We start from the raw sequence: 23,334 nt of genomic DNA, 5'->3' as shown, positions 1-23,334 counted from the left end.
GTTGGATGTGTTTGGTATTCTCATCCTGAGGGACAAGAGAGGGCTCTTAGGATGATAACGTACCTAATGCCTCTGTGCTTTTTGTTGTGACAAAACCATTAACTGGAAGAATTGTCTTCTTGAGGAGCACTCCACATAAAGCAGGATTCCCAACAGCAAATACCTGTAAATAAGCTCACTTGTGAAATAATAAATATATAACCACAAGGTTCCATCTGTCTTCTTGTTGTTCTGTAATAAAGTTTGGTACGCTGTTATGTTGTTTGAGACTTATGGGGATACTCCAGATGAACAATTGCATGATAGATAATTTCCCTACATTACATGTAAAACAGGAAAAGGTTTAAAATATCTCCGTTTCTTTTGAAAGACTGAAGCTAGTTTATGAGGTTTTCCATATTTACTTATATATTCAAATTGTACCTAACGTATATATTTTTATACATGTATAGAGAGATAAAACAGCCTGCTGCAGCTGTAAAGGTTAGAGAATGCAGAAGTCTCAATTCCTAATTCAATGCCTTGATTATCCTACTGTCTGTGAGTCTAATAAGCACTGTAATGGAATTACTCTTTTCACCCTGGTCTCAATATTTACTGTAAAGAAACTGCTGCCTGGAAATTTGATACAAAACTGGCTGTGTGGGGGAGGTTAGTACTATCTCGATGAGCCATTTGTGGCACTCCGAATTTTCCATTGAGGCATGTAAATGTAAGAGGGCAATCCTCATCATCAGAACCTGATGCAGGACATCTATATAAAGAGAGCGTCTATTTCGGGGAATGCTATTTTCGGGTTTTCTAAATGGCTTGCTGATGGCTAAATAAATTTAATGGTAGCAAGCTGGTTTCCAGTTCTAGTCCAAGGACCTTAGAAACAGCAACACTATGCCCAGCCAAATTCAGGGACAATAGTAACTAGAAAAAGACAAATTTCTTTCTGCTGTATCATTTATGAATCATTTAGGAGGGAGTATCCTCCCTGTACCGCTCGTAATAATATCTGAATGCTATGCTCAGTACTGAAAATCAAAAGATGTTTTTCCTACTACCTGGATTTCTTGAAGTCCCATCAGTAGCTTTCCTATGACAGGTGATGCTTTGCCATTACTGCTGTGCCCCAGCTCTTCCATCTCCACATGGAAAACCGCTTCTGAAAATGAGTTCAGTCTAAGTTCACACCCAGAGAAATGATGTTATTTCTTCCTTGTTGCACCTGCGACAGTCCGCACAGGAAATGTTGCACATCTTGGTGCAATTTAAAGCACGTTAGCATGACAGCCTGTGCTTGGGAAATAGCTCTCTCACTGCTGGACAACGTTTTCTGTGCTGCTGCCAAAAGAAAAACAGGAGCATTTCTTTAGCATGCATTAAGTTGATCTGATATTTTCCTCTCCTTCCAAAACACTCAGTTTATATATTCCTGTCTTTCCCACAAACAAGCGCGTGAGTGAATGCTTGTTTCTGCGAGCTCCTCTGCACCTGGGAACAGGGATACCCCCAGCCCCTAAGATGCCTGCTGCCACCCACCCGGACTCCATCATGGAGCAAAGACATGCTTCAGGCCACAGCTAATACATTGAGCAGGGAGTTATTTAAACAGCCAAGAGGAAATACAAGAGAGAATGGTAAAGTCTCCATTTTTCTGGGCCTGGGGTAGTACATTTTGGGCTACTCTCAGAGAAGCAGTCAGGAGGAGGAGGACCCAATGCCCGTCTTTCCTGAGGGAAATCCTAGAGGTAAAACTTTAGTTCTGCCATGGGCAAAACAGCTTCAACACAGGGAATTTTTGCATCATTTAATTTATTGCCAATTAGCCACACTTCTAATCACAGATTTGGCTGGGTATTGGGAAAGACAAAACCCACAGACAATTAAGCAAGCACTTACGTAAACACCTCTTCTCCCCCTTCTCAATCTCAAAGTGCCTTGTTTTTGGCAGATTTGTTCCCCCAGCCCCTCTCAGCGCAGGAGGTTGGGGCTGGGGTGCGGTGGTCCCTGCCTCTGCTCCCCGACTGCCCCAGCGTGGGTCACCCGCAGCCACAGTCCCTTGGGGTATCCCTGTCCCAGCACACCGGGGATCCTGCCTGGGATTAACTCAAGAGAACAGTTAATCGTACGTGAAGGCAGTTTTGTGGCAGTGCTGTTACTTGTGTTTCTGGAACACCTCAAACGCTGGTGGCACCTTGGAAATTCCTGGGTAGAAAATGAGCGCCTGTTCTTTATCTTCTGCATGAAGTGGGGTGTTCAGGCTAATAAAAAGGCTGGCGGCAAGAAGGAAAGGAGGAAAGAAAGACCCCGAAAGCATTCAAATGAGTTGTGCTGACAATTCTCTCTCATTTGGACAACAGCTTGTCTGTTCCAAGCCTGAGCCCAAAGGTGTGGATTTTGTTGAGAAAGCATTTTCAATTCAACATTTAGCGTGTAAGATGCATTGCGTCTGAGCTCAGTGATTGTGGATGTGGGAGTGAGTATCTAATTTCATCTTAAAGCTGATGTGGAAAGAGGAAGGAAAACGCTGTAGCCAGAGAAAAAGCAGTGAACACAAAGCAAAATTAGTAAAAGTGTGAAAAGCTTTGAAGCTCAGAAAGATATTAACAAGCACAAATCAATGAAATCTGCTCATTTGCATGAGAATAACCTGGACGGAGCTCCTGCTGAGCAAATAGCAACTATGAAAAATTGTATATAGCAAATATTGTTGAACAACATTAAACAATTTTTAGTAATCAAAGAAACAAAACCTTTCACCCACAGTTAATGTTTAGCTCTCCTCCTCAGGTTTTGTGCTTTGTGAGAAAGTGATTGTTTTGCAGTGATTTCCATAACTACAAAGAAGATCTGTTCAGTTTGTGAGAAACATTAATATTGCAAGGTTCATAATTTATTTATTTTTTTAATACAATACAACAGCAGTAAAAAATGATGCTGCAAAATTCCATAAAATCACTTTCTGGTTCATCTCCACCGCCCTCGTAAAACAGAAAAGGTAATTCCAGGGGGACTCTGCAAGAGGGACATCTGGGTGTCCTGTAGCAGGCTCTCATTAACATCAGCAGCTGCAAGCCAATTGCACCACGGAGATAATTTTGCTACGTAATTAACTCCCTTCATTCCCAATAGCTGCTCTCCTCCTGAGCTCCCAGCAAAGGCAGCGGTAGGTGGAGGGAGGCTGAGCATTTGCTTTCCAGGCTTCCAGCCAGCCCCCAGAGGACTCCCGCCTGCTCTGCCAAGCTGGACGGGGAGAGAAAGGGCTGGGAGAGATCACAGCCTCCTGTTTTAGGTGATGGAGTAACAGGGAAATAGGAGACAACAGAATGAAGGTCAACGTAAGTACTAGATTATTTTATTTCTGTTGCAATGAATTTAACTGCGTTGTTTATCTCAGTTGTAACGAATGCGTGTCTGGCATTAGACCTGGATCTGCCTGGGCTGCTTCTCAAAGCACGCTGTTGATCTTGTAAATGAGTTACTAACAAAATACAAGGTCTTATATTTTAAAACACAATCTGAATTTAAATGAGGAAAAAAAACTTTTTTTTTTTTTTTTTTTTTTTAAAGAACAGTATGTCTCAGAAGGGTGAGGTTTTGTACCACGAATATTAGGCAGTAATGTGCCTTACTATAAAGTTATAGTGAGTGACACTGGTTGGCTATGAGGATGCCCTTTGCCTTCCTCATTTGATTGGAAATAACGTGTATAAATAACAACAGTTTCAGTTTTACCCCCCAAGAAAGAGGATGCTGTATTCTTGATGTCAATCTGATACCAATTACTAGGATATGAATAAAGAAAATATTTTAACAGCTTGAGTCACTCAGATGAAGAAATGTAAGGTCATTTGAATGCCTGTCATGTGAGTATGGGAAAGGCTGTGCTCTCTAGGACTGCGATTGACCACGTCCTACAGATCTTCTGCAAAGAGAACTGAAGCTCAGAAGAGGAAAGGGATGGTGGTTGTATTCATTTTTAGGAAATACTGCTTTGTTCTGGGAGAATGGGGGAGTAAGTGGATGGAACGAATCCCATTCACAATTATATGTAAGTGTTTTGTCCCAGACTTCAGAGCCGTGCACATGCAGACAGCTTTAGCTTCCTTTGTGCTAAGCAAAATTTATTTGGCTGTGAGGCTAAATGAATCTTTCAGTCTGATGTTACAGCTGATCCCTGGCAGCTGCGACTCAGGGCAGGGACCTCCGCGGTCCCCACATGCCCCAAGTTAATGACAGCGTGGTAGCAACGTGCAGCTGCTGCACGGGAGTGGTGCTGTGCCCCAGTCATCAGGGCTGGTGGAAATCCACCTCTTCTCTTCGCTGAGGAAAGTTAAAACTTCAGAGAAATTAAATTTTGTCCAAAAGGGTTGTTTCGGATCAGAAAAACAAAAGGAATTGTAATTTTGGGGCAGATCATTTCGATGAGGGAGATGGAGGAAGCCGGAGCACTTGGGAGTTGCAGTGTTGCATTATGAATCACTGAGAGCAGCCTCCTGGAGCCTCCATCACTTCTGCTGCCTTCATGGCATCACTAGAATCCTAGAACCTGCTGAAAGTCATGCAGGGTGCAGGGGTGGCATCCCATCACCCTTGTGCACTCAGGAGGAAGGAAATACAACAGTCCCTGCAAATGAATAATTTTTCTTTTGTTCCAGACAACTTATCTTAGGAATTTCTTGCCTGTTCCCTGGGAGGGCAGAGAACAGCATGGACCCAGCTCCAAAGAATTGCTGTTAAGCTGCTCTTTGCTTAGAAGTACTTGCTATGTTTTTAAGCCCATGTTTGGAAATAAATCCTGTAGTAAAATGAGTTAGGATACTAAAAGGTTTAGAAAAGCACAAAAAGTACATTAACTGGAGCAAAAGCCTTTGGATAGTAGGAGGAAACAAAAACCAGATATATACACACTTTTTGAAATATCAGGAAACAGCAGTTTGTTTTTCCTTTAATGTGGGCATGAGAGCCCATGTGAAAACACTGAGTGGGAATGAAGTCCTGATTGCATGCAAGAGGGTGGGCGTGTGTCAGTTGGTTTTAATACAGCCAGGCTTTGATTAGCAACACTTGTGGAGGAAAGAGTGGTTGGGGGAAATTAACAGAGCTGGCCTTTAATTCCCACCACTGCTTGACTGATTAAATGTGACTCTGCAGAAGTTTCCATCTACGTTTCTAAAAAATCAGTTCTTTATTTTATCAAAAACTGATTTGACCATTCAGGACTTAAAACCTGATGATCAGTATGTTTCCACCCTCCAAAAATCAAGTAACCTGTTGAACAGGCAATAAAAGCAAGCCCTGATATTCATTCATTCCTTGCTCATACAAAAAGATCTGAAACTCTGCATAACAAGAACAGTCTTATTTTCTGAAATAAACAAAGGTAGAAGCGTGTTCTGCAAGCCACAGATGATGTTGCCCATCAACAGGGCCATACAAACCCCGCACCCAGAAGGAGGCCTTGTGCATGTAAAGAGAGATGTGAATGCTTAATGCAAGTGCTTCTCCTGCATATGTTGAACATGTGAGCTCTGTCTGCAATTAACTGACTTGGGTAAAACTTAAATTGACTAAATTGGCCTACCCTTTGAAAGGGACTTATTTGGGAAGCACGTTCCCAGCTAGCAGGGCAAGGGGAATGTTTATTTCTTCAGCTTTGTTCAGAGGTGAAGAGATTAACTGGAAATGGTTCTGTAAACATGTCAGAGGGTGTCACTGAGGCATGAACATAGCTGTATAGCAAACACAGCCCACTGCCTTGAATGGTCTCTTCCTTCTTCTCAAATACTTAAGTCCCTTTTTTCTGCAGTAAAAGAACTTACAGACTTTTTGAAGTGTAAAATGCAGCTACAGAAGTTGGAAAAATGTTTGTGTTCATCCACAAGAGAAGCTTCCACAATAAAAATTATCTTGTTTAAATTATCTCAATAGGTTTTTTTTTAAGAGGCAAATTTAAGAAAATAGATGAAAATTTTCTTTTTTTTTTAATTGAAGATGAAAATACCATCAGGACTGTAGTACCTATGGATCACAGAAAACACTATGTAGTAGTACTGGAGTTTCCAAATGAGAACTGAGGGGGAAGGGAGTACAGAAATGATTTTAGCTGACCTGCAGGTAAGCAGCTAAAATGACTGATAATTGTGAAGGATTTTTTCCAGCAATGTTTGCATGTGTTCTGTGTTTCATATTGCTATCGGCTGAAGATACAGACTGGGGTAAGAAAGCGGTCAGGATTGCTTAGTAACAGTAAATATTTTATGATGTTCTCACATTGTGGGTTGGCTTTTTTTTTTTTTTTTTTTTGCCTTAGCACAGACATTCATCCTATATATAGAGCACAGATGCCAGCCTATGTGAGTACTCCAATTCTGAGGCTATAGGAATTGTTTCCCATAGAACTGTACAATTTTGTACAATTACCAGCTTTACTGGCTCTTCATTTTTTTCCCTTTCTGTATTAACAAGCAGGAGTTAACAGTTTTCATTCTGAAGGCTCTCAAGTGTTGTTCTGTAGTGGGAGCGGGATAAGGACATACAAACTATAGAGATGCAAAAAATCCAACTAGAAGGGAGAGTTCCTACTGCAATCTTGAATTAGATGAATTGATCAGAAATTCAGTAGAAGTAGGTGCACTTCCAGGTACACAAGAACTTTTCTTCACACCTAATTTAGCCGAACCCATGTCACCAGAGGTGTTATCACAGAATCACAGAATCACAGAATTTCCTAGGTTGGAAGAGACCTCAAGGTCATCGAGTCCAACCTCCAACCTAACGCTAACAGCCCTCCACTAAACCATATCCCTAAGCTTATACAGCAAAGTTATTCACTACAGTTGGCTCAATATACGTGACTGATCCGCGTTGCGGTTACAAGGTCACAGGCTCCGTATGGGGGAGAGCAACAACTTAGAAAAGGTTGCAGAGGATGCAAGCTCTGTTTTCTAGATCTGTGCTCTACCGTCATCTTGTTAAAACGTGCTTAGTGAGCAGGAAGAGTAGCAGCGCTGTCTGCCAAGGTGCTTTCTCATGTGGTGATACACTGGTTTTTAAGATGTTCTTTATCTTACAGTAGGTCTGTGGGTGTTTTTTTGGGGCTGGTTATGGGATGATGGGGAAGAAGCAACAAACGCTGAAGAAGAAAAACACTTTGATCTCATCTACATTGCTTTAGAGCTTATTACATGCTGGGCACTGCAAGGACACATTAACGAGACTTCATAAAATAACGAAGAACTACACACAGCTGGCCCGAGATGGCATTTTGTGGATGACAGTGTTAGACAGCCCGTTTCCGCTCCTCTGGTAATACAGAAAAAATGCAGATCCCACTGGCCCCGAAGCACAGCTTCCTCCTATCTAAGCATCCCATAAGGTCTCTGTGATCCTGGGAATGCGAGGCTTGTTTATAGTTAATGGCAGGTCAGAAATGTTTCTGCTTACATGACAGAAAGGGGCTGCCACAGTGATTCTGTACATATGTCCTAGGCAGCTGAAAGTGCAGATAGGGCCTGATTTCTGAGAAATAACCTCGCATTAGATAAGGCAGAGCCTGCACTACAAATGACCTCATTCCACAAAACCCTGGACACGCTTGTTATACTTTGCTAGATGTGCTGTTGGATCAGACGCTCACCTGCTATAAACATAACCTTAACTTTTATCCATGGAATTGCTCCCACTGTTATTGCAATCACAAAATCAATTGGCTAGGACAGCTTCTCAATAAATGAGCCATTTGGAAGAATTCTGGCATCCAGCAGCTGCTCAGTAACTCCCTCTGTGTCATAATGTGAGCAGATGGAGCCCGAAGGATGCTGAGCTGCGGGGCTGGCTGGGGCCTGGGCACTGGGAAGGGAACGGCGAGGGCAAGTTCCTTACCCAGCCTTGCAGAGCTTTGGTTTACTTGGTGTGACTGTACCTTCCCTGTGGGAGCATTGCTGAGGATTTAAATTCAGTGGAACATGTGCAGAAACAGTTTGGCTTTAATAACTGACCCAGCTTAGCTGCCGTTGTAAGTTTTTCTAGTGCTGAGGAGTTCAGCACCGCCTCAAGCTCCAAGAAAAAGCAGCTAATGCTTAGCGTGCTCTCTGCTGCCAGAGCTACAGCACTTTCCAGGACCCAAGTGAGCTAGCTCAATGCTTTCCTGTATGCATATCCCATAAAACAGCTAAACACATCAGCACCTGTGATGCTAGGCATTGCTGGGAGCTTGTTGCATTTTATTTTGCCAATATTAGGCTGATCTACAGCAGTTGTTTCAGCATCCTGGGCTCATACACATTGAAGCCATAGCTGGGACTCCAAAGAGCTTACAAAGCTTACACAGTTTCCATACCACCAGATCCTGAGAGGCTGGTAAGTAACCAGAACACTCAGAAAGGAAGCAATAAAGGGGACTTACTACTCCTGTAAGCAGAGGAGCAAAGGGCAACAAAGGGCAAGATATGAAGGCAGACCTGTTTGACCTGTTGGTTTTTCACATTGTGAAGTTGTTCCTTCTTCTGATTTCTTGGTGGTGAGTGTTCAGCAGAAATTATGTTACTTCAGTGGCATGGTGTGGTGCTGCTTGGGTTGGATTTACTACATGTTGCAGTAGCTTTATGCCAGGTTGTGGACACAGAGCAGGCAGAAGAGTCTGCTTAAAGGAAGGAGGTGGTTGTGTGTTTTGTGGTTTGGTTTTCTTGTTTTTGCTATTGCAGTGTGAGATGAAGATGCAAATAGAAGATTACTTTGAAAGAGTTTTGCCTAGGACCTTCCTTTAGTTTGGTGGTTACAAATTACTAATATTCTTACCTATCTTTATCTTTTATAAAACTCCTTCAGAGACTAGTTCCAAGGCAAAAGGAGAAGAAATATTCATTAAAATACCTGAGTTTCTCTGCCCTTCTTGAAATAGAGTTATACAATATATGCACTTATACTGAAACTGAGAATGAATGGAGAAGACTTGCTCTCAAACTATCACACTGAACCTATACCATGAAATGTGAAATTTGATTTTGCATTGCCTTAGGTGAAAGAGCTTTTCCATTTCATTTTTATCTCTGACAACTCAGCTGGCCAGCAGAAGTCTGACAGTCACCCAAATCAATCATGTTCTATAGTCTAGAGCTTGGTGCTTGTCTCCATTGATTCTCTATTCAAAGTCTTAATTTTCCCAGGTTCCAGCCTTATGGATGGGATACAAGGAGATCTAAGAGAACAGGCTTGTTGTTCCAGCTCAGTTGGATGTTTCCAAAGCTTCCTTCTACTTTTTTTTTTTTTTTTTTTTTTTCCTTCCAATCTCCTGGTTGGCTTGCAATTGAGATAATGCCCAGGAGCCTTTGAAATCCATGTTGCCAACTGATGTGAGCCTGTACTCCCTAATTTGATCTCTACAAATCAAGGGCTGGCTTTCAAAATTTGAACCACTCTGTTCTGCTCTGAACTGTGTCTCATCTTGGGTGTTTGCACAGTGTCTGTTGACAAAATCAAAGGAGTGGGCAGTGTGCTTCAAGTAAAGAGATCCCTGTGTTGAAAAGGTTTGATTTCCATGCAGTAAGTTTAAAATGTAACTCCTCATTCACTGGGGTTGTTACTGAATATATTCATCTGACTTTGCTAAATGAAGTGTTGGTCAGCTGAGTTGTGATGCTTCTGTGGAACACCTTTGCTGTTGAATGGAGTTCAGACTCCCGTGTTGCTCATGCTGACCGGGCTGTTCTCTTGATTCATTCATTTGGCAACGGAAGCAGACTTGGCAATGTCTAGGAAGAGAGATAAGAGGACAGTTGGAATAATTGCTCTTGCTAATATTTGTTGCAGTCATGTTTGAATGTTGTTGAAGTGTCACTGATGGGAAGAGTACCTCCTCACTCTCATAACCTAGGTTGCAGCCTAGATGCAAACAGAAATTCTCACTGGTGTGTACGGGCCAAATTCTGACCTAGTAAAAATCAGCACGCTTACTGTAAAAGAAACACAATTTGAAATTAGACTTGAGTAACTTCACACACAGGTTAATTAATGAATTGGGCTCAGTATGCTACTTCCACAAGAAAGAACTAGTTGGAAAATGTTGACATTTGGACTTCTAAAACTATACTGCAATCCGAATTTCCTCTTTGTTTCAGTGGAACTTGGAAGAAAGGTTTTGTTGAATAATGCATTAGAGAGGAGATCAGTTCCTGAGTTCAGATGCCCTGGCTCTGCCACCAGTGTCCTGCCTGACCTTGGATAAAGTTCTTTGTACTTCAGCTGTCTGTCTGCACAAAGGGGATGGAATTCCTCTGTTCCTATACGCATCTTCTTGGCACATTATTAAGAGGCTCTGTCCTTCAGCATCTGTAGAGTGCCCAGCAAAAAGAGGCTAAATGTCAAGCCACGTCTAGAAGTGTTGTTGAACAGTAGGAAAAGTCAGATGAGGCAGGGGAAGGGGGGTCAAGTGTGGTTGTGTTTGTTTTTGTTTTCCATTTGTTTTGTTTTTATTCTCCTTTCACTTGTAACAGCATGTGAAGCCCAAGCCCACCCTGGGCTGCACTCTGTGATGAGATTCCTGACAGCCTGGCTTCAGCATGGGTGGTTCAGAGCATTTGGCACTGCCCAAATAGAAAGTGGGCTACCGTGTTCATGGCAAAACTACTTTAATCAGACTACACCACAAGGAAAATGGGACAGTTGTCTGTCTCTGACAGCTGCTGATGGACCAGTCCATGTATCGTGAAAAGACCATTGTTCATGGTCATTCTCACAAAGAAATGTGTGCTGCTAACAACAAGATACTTTCATCAGCTGAGCTGGCAAATGGGCTTTCTGCTGCTGCTCCAAACCAGCTGTTTCTTTACAGCAAATGCTCTGCATAAAAATACAAGGCATCATGTTTCCTATTTGGGTACTATCTTTTTGGACATTACTTGCACTTTCTGATAAGAAATTAATGCTGGAACAGCCAGTGGGAAGCAGTCAGTCGCATTTTAAAGCTGCAAACAAATGGTATGTTGTATTAAAAAGCACTACATCACCGTTCTTTCTACCCTTTGCACAAATGCACCTGGCTAATAAAGCTACCTCTTGCAACTGCTTTCACTCTCCTGTCTTGTAATGAGTAAACATACCCAATATAAATATGCTAAAAATAAAACACAATCATCACATATATAGGCTTCAGCTGAGACGGATATGGCAGTCCTGTGGTGAAGAAGCTTAAAAAATAGGAGTATTTGCTGTCTCATTTCTGTGATCTTAGGCAAGCTGCTTATACTATTCTTCCTCGGATTCCTCTATATTTAACAAATAAACAATAAAAGCGCTGTCTGAAGATGTTGAAAAATACTAAATACTTTGGTCTTCAATGTACGGTGATGTCTGTGTGATGGAGAGGAGCATGGTCACTGTTTCAGGTGTTCTTGCCTGAAGGTAAGTTTATGGATGCACTGCTCTGCCTCAAAGACTTACCAGCTATCAGGGAGATCAATTCATTTGGTGTCACCTGCACAAAGTTGGATTTTTCTCCCTTAGCTAAAGTGTCACATAAATTGTTAGCCTGGGATTCTCTGAATTGGTAGAATCCAGCTCCCCAGGTTGGGGTTGACAAGGATCCAGCTGGAGGTTGCGTCTGCGGCAGCTTTCCTGCCACTGGCATTACCAATGGACATGTATTAAACTCCTCAGTGTTGATGTTAGTGAGAGGTCTGTCTTCATAAGGCTTTGAAAAGAAAAAAAAAGTTTGAGGGAAAATAAGTAGTGTGTGTGTTTGCTTCTTTTTTCAGGTAAGAAACAGTTAACCTTTTTCATGTGCATCTGAAGGCTTCAGATAAATGAGGTAGCGGTCAGGGAGGGCAAGTTTTATTTTTAGTTGGGTGATGCATTTCCTCTGACTTCTGACAAAGAATCCACAGAATGCCAGTGGGGGGAAACCACCTATTTTTCATAGCATGGTGTTCATAAAATCCAAGCAATAAATGTTGGCTCTGCTTTCAAGAGCCTTGGTAGGCACAGTGATGAAGAAGCGCATAGCAGCATTATGCTATTGCTGCACAACATAGTAGACAGATGATAGAAAACATTTAACACTCTGAAACCAATGCTGAGAAACATTCTTTAATTGCAGCCCACCAGTTTTTATACTTAATTGAAATTAAAGCGGAGATGAACACCAAACTGGGAACTAGCACAACGTTTCTATCAGCGTAACATAACAGCACAACGCCATGGCTTTCTCTCTCCAGAACACCTTGGCAAAGGCGCTTTATGACAACAAAGCGGAGTGCTCGGATGAGCTGGCCTTCCGCAAAGGAGACATCCTGACAGTTCTTGACCAAAATGTCATCGGCAGCGAGGGCTGGTGGAAATGTTCCCTCCATGGCAGGCAGGGCCTGGCTCCTGCCAACCGCCTCCAGCTCCTGCCCGGCACTCAGGCCCTTCCACTGCCTCCTTCCACCCATGGCGATGTCCCGGAGCCACCAGCAGGCCAACAGAACATCTACCAAGTCCCCTCAGTCCCCAAGCCTCCTGTGGCATCCTCTACATACGAGAAGATGGAGGGGTGGGTGAAACCACCAGCTAGGGCCTGCACTCTGCCTGCCCAAGGGATATACCAGGTACCGGCCTTGGCTGCGCAGCTGCTCAATGAACGGACCCAAAGCTCAACGCGCCAGGTAAGAGTATCAGTGGCTAGTAAAGTAGTAAAGGTTGTTGTAATTAAAGTAATCCTAGGCGAAGGGAAATAATAATGGCTATTGGCCTGAAAAATCCAGGGGAATTTGCAGCGAAGTCGTTCAAATAAATGGTGTTTAGGAAATTCCCATAAAGTCTCACAATTTATAGCATTACGGGAGAAAGGCTGATCTGGGCAGTATATGAGTCTCCATATTCTGTAGTGTCTCACTGTTTTTGACAGTTTAAGGCAGCTGTAAAGTACAGCAGGAAGTACAGAATATACAGTTTGTTTGGGGGAATCTAGAAATGATTTACAAACCCGTCCCAAAGTTAAACAAGACACAGAGCTTTCTCCCCTGGCTGTATACAGCATGCATCTATCCAGTGTCCTCTGGCACATGAAGGGGTCTTTGCAATCATCTGCACAGGAAGATGATTCCTAATAAACAAATTGTCGTTTGAGACTGCTGGCTTTGATGTAGTTTCTCAGAGTGCTGCTGTCTCTCTTTTTGGCTGTTCGAGGTTGTCATTACCCTTGCACAAAGCAGAAGCGCCTACTTTAGACATGCTGAAGAACGCGGGGTTGTTCAACAGTGAATGGGGCCTCAATCAGTTTCTCTCCCAGCCTGTTTTTACTGCTGCTGAGACAGTGACAAGGGTATGTGGGATGAGAGCAGTTACCAGCACCCCTGGTTAGGGGGAACTGCAACCCATTTTTCTAGGATTTCATTACAACTGCTGGCCTGGCTTTTTCTTTCTCCCTGTTCCTTTCATTTGGCATTCAGATGAAACATGTAAGTGGAAAATGAAATTTTGTTAAATGTCACATAAAGCATCTTAACATCAAAAACTTGAGCTTTCTTCAGCATAAAATTAATTGGGAGTCTTCTATAATAAAAGATAAATAGAGCAGGTGTGGAGGGAGTTCAAGTGCAAGCTTTTGTTGGGTCCCATGAGCTCTTCAGCCCAGGGTAGTTCTTTATTCTGTGTGTGAAAACCACATTAGAAATGTTAATTGGCAAAGGAAAGACGTTCAGCCCTGAACTGTATAGCCTTTCAGGCTGTTTAATGAGCATCTGATTATGGGACTCAGCTGGCCAGCTTTCCTCCTGCTGTGTTGGAGGCAAGCTACAGGACCAGAGGTGCTGGTCTCTTCTTTGTAGCAAATGGGTGGTGGAAAATGGACAAATTCAGTGCATCTCTAGTGACTGAAATCTCCATTTTCAGTACTTCAGCTGCACACCCAGACCTCATACACACCTACCATAAAGGCAAGCTCAAACAGGGAAATGGCTCCAAAAGACCCTTGTGTGGTTGCTGTGGTCTGATTTCTCTGTGTTCATAACCCTAAAGAAGGCAAGGCATTTGCAAACTGAAGTGAGATCAGTCCAGGTTTTCCACATTGTACCAGCAAATCAGGCCCTGAAGTTGTCATCTTTTTCTCTATTCAAGTGCACAGCCCAGTGTTAGAGATCGTTGGCTTTTCCTATATCTGTAATTTCATTATACGTGCCTTGCTTGCCCTACCAGGGAAAGGAGAAAGGGAAAAGAAAAGCCCTAACCTGCTTTTATTATCTAGAAGTTCAGCTTTGCCTGAGCTGTCTCCTGCACAGCATCACAGCTGTTGTTACAACAACTGTACCTTGGCGGTCACAAGCTGCACGCAGATGCACCACAGCATCCTGGACTGCCCTGGGTAGATCCTACAGGACAACTGGCAAAGCTCCTGGCATACTCAGCTGTTCCCTGAACAGCTGGGTAAAGCCACTGTAAGTCTTTGAGGGAGATGATTGAAAGCAATAAAACAAAACAAAACCTCTCAAAGGCTGTATGCTTTCACTCTATACAAAAATGTTGCCCAGAGCTTAGGGCATCTTCCTCCATGTGACTAAAAGTGTTATCAGTTAAGGAGAACAAATCATTTTATAGTAAGATGTTTCCTCTACTGTATACTGAATAGACTTTTTCCACATGAAAATGCCAGTTAGTGCTGTTTTGCAAGCAAGATGGCTCATGCTGTAGAGCACTGTGGGGATCCGTGTTCACTCTCTTTTCTTTAGATAGGAGCAAAGAGCTTTCACAAAGACAGAACAAGCAGCTATGAACCTGGAGTCTTGTTGCACTACCACGTTTCCCCTAGATTTAGTTGCTGCGACTATTATATGATGGAGATTATTACATTAATTCTGATATTATACAGTTTGTTTTAATGCCTCATCTCCAGCAGCGTTTCTGTGGGTCAGTAGTTTGTAATCCTCTCTGTAAAGCAGGCATGGAGACCCAGGCTAAACCATGCTGAATGAACAAAACTCTGTTTCTGAGGCTGGTGAAAAGATCTTTCCCATCATTCATATTTTGGCATCTTAACTAATTGTCCCACAGACCTGGTCATAGCTCTTAAAACAGTGTTTTAAGCAAACAGGGGAATTAGTTTGTAATTGGCCTCAATAATGTAATTCCCATATCAGACTTCTGTTTAAAGAGCTGGACAGGACATCAAGGTAATTATGTTTTCTCCTTCCAAATGAATAAATCCCTTGACATTACAGAATAATGCACCTCAGCTTGTATTTTTTGCTGCCATTACTCCTGCTAAATACGGCCTGACCTAATGGCTCTCTGAGAGTGAAGAAGTAGAAATTCCCTTGCTTTCTTTTTTTAGTGGTTCTGCTTTTGGGCAGTAAGATTTAAGTGATAGCAGAAGCTTGATTTTTCTCCAAATCCTTCCCCTCCCTTGGCTAATCACGCAGATTCTTTGAATTGTATGTGCCCGTACTTATTTGAAATAAAGCAGAAATGAAGGTGAAGGAAAAAGTATGAGGCCTGCTTGTAAGTTTAGCTCCTCTCTATCACCATAAGTGAAAAGCTGGAAGGTTTTTAATCACTTAAGAGCTCTCTATAAGTGGCCTATTCAGCTAGTTGAGTTTTCAAAGATGTCCTGAGCCTACTGCTGACTGCAGTTCCCTCATTATTTGTTTTTCTTCCCTTCTAAGCACCTGTTTACTCTCCCAAGAGCATCCCGGGCTTCAGTCCCGAACATCAGAAGTGAGGTGTACGACGTTCCCTCCACGCAGCGCCGTGAGTCCCTGTTCACACAGGTAAGTCCTGCTGTGGTCCCCCCATGCAGCTGGGACCTTGTTCTGCCTCCCTCCTCTCAGAAACATAGCTGAAGGTTTAAGGTTCAATTCTAGAATTTCCCTGTTGGCTTTTTGCAAAATTTGGCAGAAAACCATGTATTTTTGGGGAAGTTCAAAGCATAAAGCAGTTCTCTTTTGAATCTGTTAAACACTTTAGATTAATGTGTCTTAAACATGGTTATGTTTCTAACAAACACTTTTAGTTTTACTGTCACTGAGTTCTAGGGTACTCTTCCACAGGTGAATTCCCAGTACCAGAGCAGCCAGCCTCTCTGCTTTGGTTTATCCATCAGGAAAGGGGCTTTGTCTTTGTGTCTCTTGCCTAAGAAGATTTCAGGATGTTTCCAAAATGTCTGTGGTGCATGTACAAAAAGCCTAAATGTCACCCACACCACCCACCCTCTGGGCAGCGAAATACAAGGGATGAGATCATGTAACCCTAGTTCATTCAGAGGAAAGACAACATGCTGATCAGGTCTTCCACTGGAGCGTCCTGGTTCATGATCTTCCTCTTGATAACCTGTCTCTGTGGAGAGCAAATGTCACCATTCCCCCTGCATCTCTGCAGTGTGTCCCAGCCCCATCTCGCTGCCCACCATGCAAAGGGGGGCGTGCAGGATCGCAGCAAGTCACAGGAACCTCACACCCCCTGGTACCAGCTGGCAGTGCAGGGTTCAGCTCACCTGAATTCACTTAGTACCAAGCTGTAACAAAGTGGGTTTGTTTTACCTGCTTTGTATTAATGAGGTGATCCCTGCTCAGCACCAGCACCAGGCTGCAGGTGACAGCTGCCTTGCACCACCTAGTGCTCATCCCCGTCCTGTCCAGCTCTGCAGACAAGCACTTCAGCAGCTCTCCAGCAGATCAAGCCCTGATCCAAACTGTATGATCTGAAAGCCTTTGGATACCAGCAGAGTCTTCAGTGGGCTCTAGCAAGGATTGAAGCCAACCTCTTTGCTTTTCCCTTTGGCCAGAGTGCTGCCACTCCGCCCACAGCACGAAAGGGCTCTGTGCTGCTCAGATCCACCGAGTGCTTCCAAGAAGAGCAGCAGCTTTACAACATCCCATCCAGCCCAGAAAAGACAGGAGGTGTTAATCACAGAGACTCGCCAGTGGCCAATGTAAGTAAGGTTCATTGGGCATGAGAGAACAGTCTTCTTTTACTACTGGGATATAGGGTGTGTGTGCTAAACTTCCCCCTGAGCATGTTTGTAGGTGAGGGTAATGGGGATAAGACCACATCTTCAGTGCAGTCCTTTGTCCTTCATATCAAAAGGACGAATACAGCCTGACTCCTGGATAGTCAGGATGCCTACCAGGACAAGGACTACCTCTTCTTTTTATGACAGTGTGAAAAGCGAATTCAATATTGTGCATTAGCGAGTGTCGGATTATTTGTAGTATTCAAGCAGAGAGAAACAAACTCTTCCCCTTGCATGCGGCACTCCTGCCATTCCATCTGGGAGAGCAGCACGCTTGGTTTTGGGGGCGGTATTGAGGTGTAGGGCAAGCATCCTGTGTCCTCCTCACTGTTTGAGGAGCACCCTCCTTGAAGAAAGGGCTGATCTGAAATTTCACAACAGGAAATGCCTCAATGGAAACTCTTTATTAGCTGAATGCCAAATATTTCAGTTTTCCTGAACAGTTTTAGGATCCGAGACAATTTTGACAGGTTCCCTAGCACGTGTGCATGGACACTTCTAGGGTTGGCGAAGGGTTCCAGGGCAGACCAGCCCAGGACAGGAAACTGGAGGCTTCATCGTTTTGTGGGCTTAAAGAGAAGTGCCATAGGTTCATGGCTGCACCGCAGCTGGAGAAGCCAGACTTGAAGAGAGTGTGGTTTCCCCAGTGAAAATAAAATGGAGACCTTGGCATATGAGCAAGTGCTCATTGAAGCTGGCATTCCTGGCATCTTCATGGCTATTAACAACCGTGCCAACCAGCTGCAACAGCCTGGAGCAGATTTCCTTTTGGGGACGCAGTTTATCATTGCTTCCAAAATGAATTTTTTCTTAGAATTCTTCTTCATGGGGAAACTTAAAAAATGCTGGCTTTGGTCTAAAACACCCTTGTCTGCGCTCCCTTTCTCATGCACATTTTCTGCAGAGGACCTGGCCAGTTCTTTCTAAAGTTTTTATTATGTAGTGGTACCTTCAGTTGTTTCTTGTTGTGACACACACCTGTAGCTCCTCCACTCCTTCCCACTTGTGCTTTGTGTTTGTAAGGCATTTACATATGATCTATTCCAAAGTGTCTCTTAGTATTAGTTTGGATGTTCTCACACAAGAAGTGGCCTTATGTGTGCATTTTCAATTTCACAGATTTCAGCTGTGCACGCATCTTTTTAAGGCATTGCATGAGATCTATAGACATCTTAGTAAAACCCATCAAGTAAAAAAAATTAAACTCACTGAAGCTTTTTGACAATGGTTAGTTCTGCCTATTGGTGGCTTCTGTTTGTCAATGTATGCATACGAATGTGGGTGGGGATACTGAAAAATCAAGTGTTTTCTTATACAGAGGTTAATAAAATGTTACCTGCTTCACTCTGTAAAGCTGAGTGTCTAATGTTTCCTACTAATAAGCTAATATTTAACTTTTCTTATAGTCATTTCAGAAAATTATGAAATGAAAGTGTCCCACGCCAAGGAAGATACCACAGATTTCACTGGCTGGGGATACTGCTGTGTGACTTAATCAGTAGTGCTCGAAATATTTTAACCTCCACATGTGCAGCCTGTGCATTTTAGAAAGGAAATAAATACTATGGGTTAGACTTTTTATGGTACGATTCCATTGACATTACTGGAGTCACATACATTTGCACACTCCAATAATTCTTTTTTTTATTGTTGTTGTTATTGTTGTTTGTTTTTGTTTTGTTTTGTTTTTAAAAAAATGCTTATAAATCCTGTGTGCTCTGTTGCAGTTGTATGATGTGCCTCCCAAAAGAGAAACCGATGCTTCAGGGAAGGGATCTCAGAAAAAGTGCTGGGGCCACTACAATACGTTGCCAAACCCTCGAAAGTCAGAATGGATTTATGATATTCCAGTTTCACCTGAAAAAATGGGATTAGAACACAGCCCTTCTGGCCCTTCCTTGGAGAACCAGGTGCTATACGATATACCCCCAGCCAGGTACAAGGCACCAACAAGTACTGAAGCCAAAGGTGTGAATCCACAATTATACGATATTCCACCAACACAACGGAAATTAGTGTTTCCAGATGCTCCTCTTTATGATATTCCACCCCCAAGGGACATGCTCCTTTTGCCACAAAACGGTAGCTGTGAGGCACCCCCAAGTCACCTGGATCCAAAGGCAGAGAACCAGACTTCTGAAGAGAACGTTTATGATATTCCTAAAGGTTTGCCCAACACTTTGCAGTCCAATAAAGAGAGGGAAAAACCCAACAACAGTTCTGGAAACCAGGCATACCGTGTTCCAGTCCAAAGCTCAAGAGACACCAAACTAGAACACGACAGATTATCTGTTCCTAATGCGGACAGCAGAAGCAGCACTGTCTCTAAGTTCTCAAACTCTTCTGCTGAGTTTATGTCATCATCAGAAGAGCCTGTCAAAGAAATTAAACTGGATCTTGATGTAGCCATAGAGACACTGACTAGACTGCAGCATGGTGTATCCAGCTCAGTTGCTAGCTTAATGATTTTTGTGAGTAGTAAGTGGAGATTACAAGAACACCTGGAGAAAAACATTGAAGAAATTCATAGGGCAGTTGATCACATAAAAGTATCACTCAGAGAATTCTTGGCCTTTGCTCGAGGCATAAAGGTAAATGCCTCCTACATCACTGATAATAATCTTCAGACCAGAATTAAAAAACAGCTGGAAATTCTTATCAACTCATTCAAAATCTTAACAGAAACAAGAGAAGCTCTAAACAACTGCAACTGGTCACTGGAGGCTTTGGTCCTCAGGAAGCCTCAGAACAGCCCAGATGATCTTGATCGCTTTGTTATGGTAGCTCGCACAATTCCAGATGATATCAAGCGATTTGTATCCATCATCATTGCCAATGGAAAACTTCTCTTCAGAAAGAGTGAGAAGGAGCAAGAAATGAAGCAATCAAATGTGAGCCCAGAATATAAAATGGCAAAACAAATCCCAGTGCCAAGAAGAATAGAAATAGAATCGCTTCAAAGAAATGCTCACGACAAGCCGAGCCAAAGTCAGGTCTCCCAAGAGAAAACAAAAGACGATGATATTGAGGACTGTGAATATGTTCAACTACAGGTTAGCATGATAGGATTTTACACATATTCTTGATTTTTTATAGGCATTAAGTCATTAGCACTATTTTATCTTTGCATCAGAGCAAACTTCAGTTTGCACAACTACTTTTTGATGGCACAGGTGCAGTGACCAATAATTTTAAGTAATGAAGAGAACTGGCATTAGGGAATTTGCCCACATAGAAAGACAACAGTGAGAGGAGATTTTTAGCTTGTCTGTTTAAATAAATTTGAGAGACTTAATATATATATATATATATATATATATATTTTTAGCTAGGAGTTCACAATTTTTTTTCTTCTCTTTAGACTAGTGGTTGCTTTCTTGCCTGTACATTCCATTTGTTGGCTCTGAAAATCATTATACGAGAAATGCTGACTTTCTAACTTGAAATGTATTAGGCTTTTGTAGAAAATTTTGACTCACCAAACTAAACTCTAAATTATCAAGCTTCTTAGAATAAAAATGGTCATTTGTTAGAATTATTTTTCTTATAATTACTGAAATGCCTGCTAAGAATCTTCCTCTTTATTGGCTTTACAAAGAAATGCTGACTTGTCCTTGGAATATAAGAAATGTTTTGTTTTGTTGAAGCTGATTTCAGTCTTAGACCTTGCAGGATCCTGACACTAATATTTTAGTAGAAAAAACTGCAGTTGGTTCCAATACATTTATCATTGTAGTCCATAACATGAAGCAAACAGATTTCATGTTACTTCTCCTGAAGTAAGTGGAAAAACATATTTATACTCACATATTTTATGCAAACTATTTCAATTTTGCTTTCACTTTGATTTTTAACAGGCACAGAAAATCATTTCAGGTAAAGAAGTGTCAAAGAAGAGTACAGATTCAAAACCAAAGGTATTTCTGACTTTCAAAACTATTACATAAAAGGACTTGTAGTTCTTTATTTCTGTGCTTGCTAAAATTCAAAATAATTTGTGTTTGGAAGCACATATCTATACATAAAGATCTAGTTATTTTCTCATAGTTCATTTTCCCATAACTAGTTCTTCAAATAAGTGCTGAAAAACTATGCAAAATATTTTCCTCAAATATAATGAACTAAAGTCATACTGTTCTTTATCTATTTGCCTGTGCACATCATTTGGGATAAGGCTGTGAAAGGTTGTACTTCAAAATATCTTGTAATGCACTGTTATAAAGACTGATTCCCATTATAGTACATTTTTAATTATTCATAACCCTCATGAAGACAGTACCATTAAAAATCAAGTCTGTGTTTTGCCCAAGAGCTTGAAGTCCAGACTCTACAAAGATATTTAACTACAGTACTTTGTGTGCTATCCATTACTAAAATTGCGTTCAGTGAAATCTGTTTAGGGAACAGGTAATTGGGAGAAAACAGCATTATGAAGCACAGTACTTTGTAGAAAGAAAAATTATTCCAAAAATATTCTAGGCTGGGGATGGGGCAATTTGGAGCCCGTTAACTAAAAGAACTTGTACGTGAAGAAACATGCAACGAATACAGACTAGAACAAATAAAGAAATAACCAGAGTGACCCCAAACTGACTCTAATTACTTTTTTTATCCCTTTTCTAGGTCTTGCCATCTTCAAAAAAGAATGTAATTCAAAGCAAGCAAGAGCCTGCAAAGAAAATAGCTCTTCCAGAACATTGTAGGCTGTGTTTTGGTGCGCTTCAAAAGGCAATTGCTGTATTTAATAATAGTCTGAGCAATAACCAGCCACCTGAAGTCTTTATATCCCACAGCAAATTGATCATCATGGTAGGTCAGAAGATAGTGGATTCTCTCTGCCAGGAAACTCAAGAAAGAGATGCTCGGAATGACATTCTCCATAGCAGCAGCCGGTTTTGCAGCCTCTTGAAGAACCTAGCTCTTGCCACCAAAAACGCTGCAATACAATATCCAAATGCAGACGCAATGAGGGAACTTCAGAATCAAAATGATGAGCTGTATAAATATACACAGCAGTTTAGAGCAATGATGGAATGAAAGATGCTTCATGATTTTATTTTTTATTTTTTAGAACAGTGGTGAAAACTTGAATCTCTTCATTATTAGAGTTCTCTTTGCTCCCTTTGTGTAGGAACCAAGGGGAGTGCAAGAAGCTCAGTGCTGCCAACTTTGTCCTCCCCAAGTATTCCTACCAGGTTGTCCTCTCTCAGGTACTGATGCTCATTTAGCAGGTGAAGACCCATACAATAGCAGACAGAGAGGATTTGTAGTATTGAATTTGTACTTTCTCCTCCGCTGTTCAGACACTGTCTAGAAGTGTTATCTTACTGTTGGGGCAGAGATGTTTGCTGTGTATTCGAGCAAATTTTATTATCTGATTTTTTTTTATTATTTTTTTTTCTATACAGATAAATATATTTTCCTACTTTTTTTTGTTTTTCTATTTGGGTATGTAAAGTCTGTCTTTAAATTTAAACACACTGTTGCGTAAGTTGTCATATTGCTATGTGTACCCATCATCGTTTCTAGAGCACTTGACTCAGATCTTGTAATTAGGGGTGGAAAAAAGTATCCGAAGAATTAGCTTTGCAGCTGTTTAATGTAAAAATGTGTGTTACAGGATGAGATCTGTATGGTATAGATATTAATCAGAAATGTTCCAGCGGGCTGTCTGAGCACTGACAGGAAGCTGGGGGCTCTGCCTTGCCGGGTACAGACACAAGGAGCTGTTCCTGCTGCTCTGCCTCAGAACAAGGTGGTTTCAGTCAGTAAATATGGAGCAAGGTGGTTTCGGTCGGTAAATACCGAAGCTTTGGACGAGCACCTCCAGCACACGGGCAATGCTGATGGTGTTTGGGTCGTGCTGTGGGCGCACACCTCACACTTGGGCAGAGCTGGTGTGGCGCCTCAGCGTTGCGCCGTGCTGTACGCCCGGTAACTGCCCCTGCGGACCGCTTCTGTGCCCGGCTCCTTTTTATTTTTCCTGATTAATTTATTGTGAAGTTCTATCTGAAATGTGAAGGCCGGGCCTTTCGGGTCTATCTGCACGTTTGCCCTGACGCGGGCTCAAGCCCTGTGTTTCTACAGCTGCCTCCAGCCTCCACTCGTGCCCGCGGGGCAGAGCCAGTCCCTCACGGCACCGCCCCCACCCCCTCGCCCCGCCCCGCAGCGCCGCCATTTTGCGGGGCTCTGCCCCCCTCAGCCCGACCCCTCACAGCGGCGCGGGAAGCGTCCTCTCAGCACCAGGGGGGGGGTGTTACGAGTTTGGAAACGCCTGCTGTGGCCGTAAATCCTCCGGAGCGGGCGTTCTGCCTGCATTTGCTCACTAATTAATTAAATAAAAGAATAAATAAATAGAAAAA

At 42.4% G+C, this 23,334-nt stretch overlaps 1 protein-coding gene and 1 long non-coding RNA gene across 8 annotated transcripts in view; one reads left to right on the top strand and one right to left on the bottom strand.

Moving 5' to 3' along the window:
- The window catches only part of LOC311445801, a 7,188-nt gene extending 5,518 nt beyond the window's left edge, over window positions 1-1,670 (bottom strand). The window contains exons 1-3 of the long non-coding RNA XR_014698632.1: window positions 1,531-1,670; window positions 1,053-1,153; window positions 64-163 (exon numbers count right to left, since the gene is read on the bottom strand). This is a non-coding gene — a long non-coding RNA (uncharacterized lncRNA). The remainder of the gene's footprint in view (window positions 1-63; window positions 164-1,052; window positions 1,154-1,530) is intronic.
- The window catches only part of CASS4 (Cas scaffold protein family member 4), a 23,609-nt gene extending 275 nt beyond the window's left edge, over window positions 1-23,334 (top strand). Inside the window, exons 1-7 of one of the 7 annotated variants that reach the window (XM_084538272.1) lie at window positions 3,130-3,329; window positions 12,204-12,632; window positions 15,627-15,731; window positions 16,745-16,891; window positions 18,700-20,025; window positions 20,830-20,889; window positions 21,596-23,334. In XM_084538272.1, the coding sequence (XP_084394398.1) occupies window positions 3,318-3,329; window positions 12,204-12,632; window positions 15,627-15,731; window positions 16,745-16,891; window positions 18,700-20,025; window positions 20,830-20,889; window positions 21,596-22,009 (2,493 nt within the window). In that variant the 5' untranslated portion in view covers window positions 3,130-3,317 and the 3' untranslated portion in view covers window positions 22,010-23,334. Of the gene's footprint in view, window positions 1-3,129; window positions 3,330-12,085; window positions 12,633-15,626; window positions 15,732-16,744; window positions 16,892-18,699; window positions 20,026-20,829; window positions 20,890-21,595 lie in introns of those variants that run through there. The other 6 variants (XM_084538270.1, XM_084538269.1, XM_084538271.1 and 3 more) reach the window with 6 other exon arrangements.

The sequence above is a fragment of the Aythya ferina genome, assembly GCF_964211825.1.
Source record: "Aythya ferina genome assembly, chromosome: 16".
In the NCBI taxonomy this organism is placed as follows: domain Eukaryota; kingdom Metazoa; phylum Chordata; class Aves; order Anseriformes; family Anatidae; genus Aythya; species Aythya ferina.
Note: the sequence above shows the minus strand (reverse complement) of the source record. Positions and strands in the feature narration are given on the sequence as shown.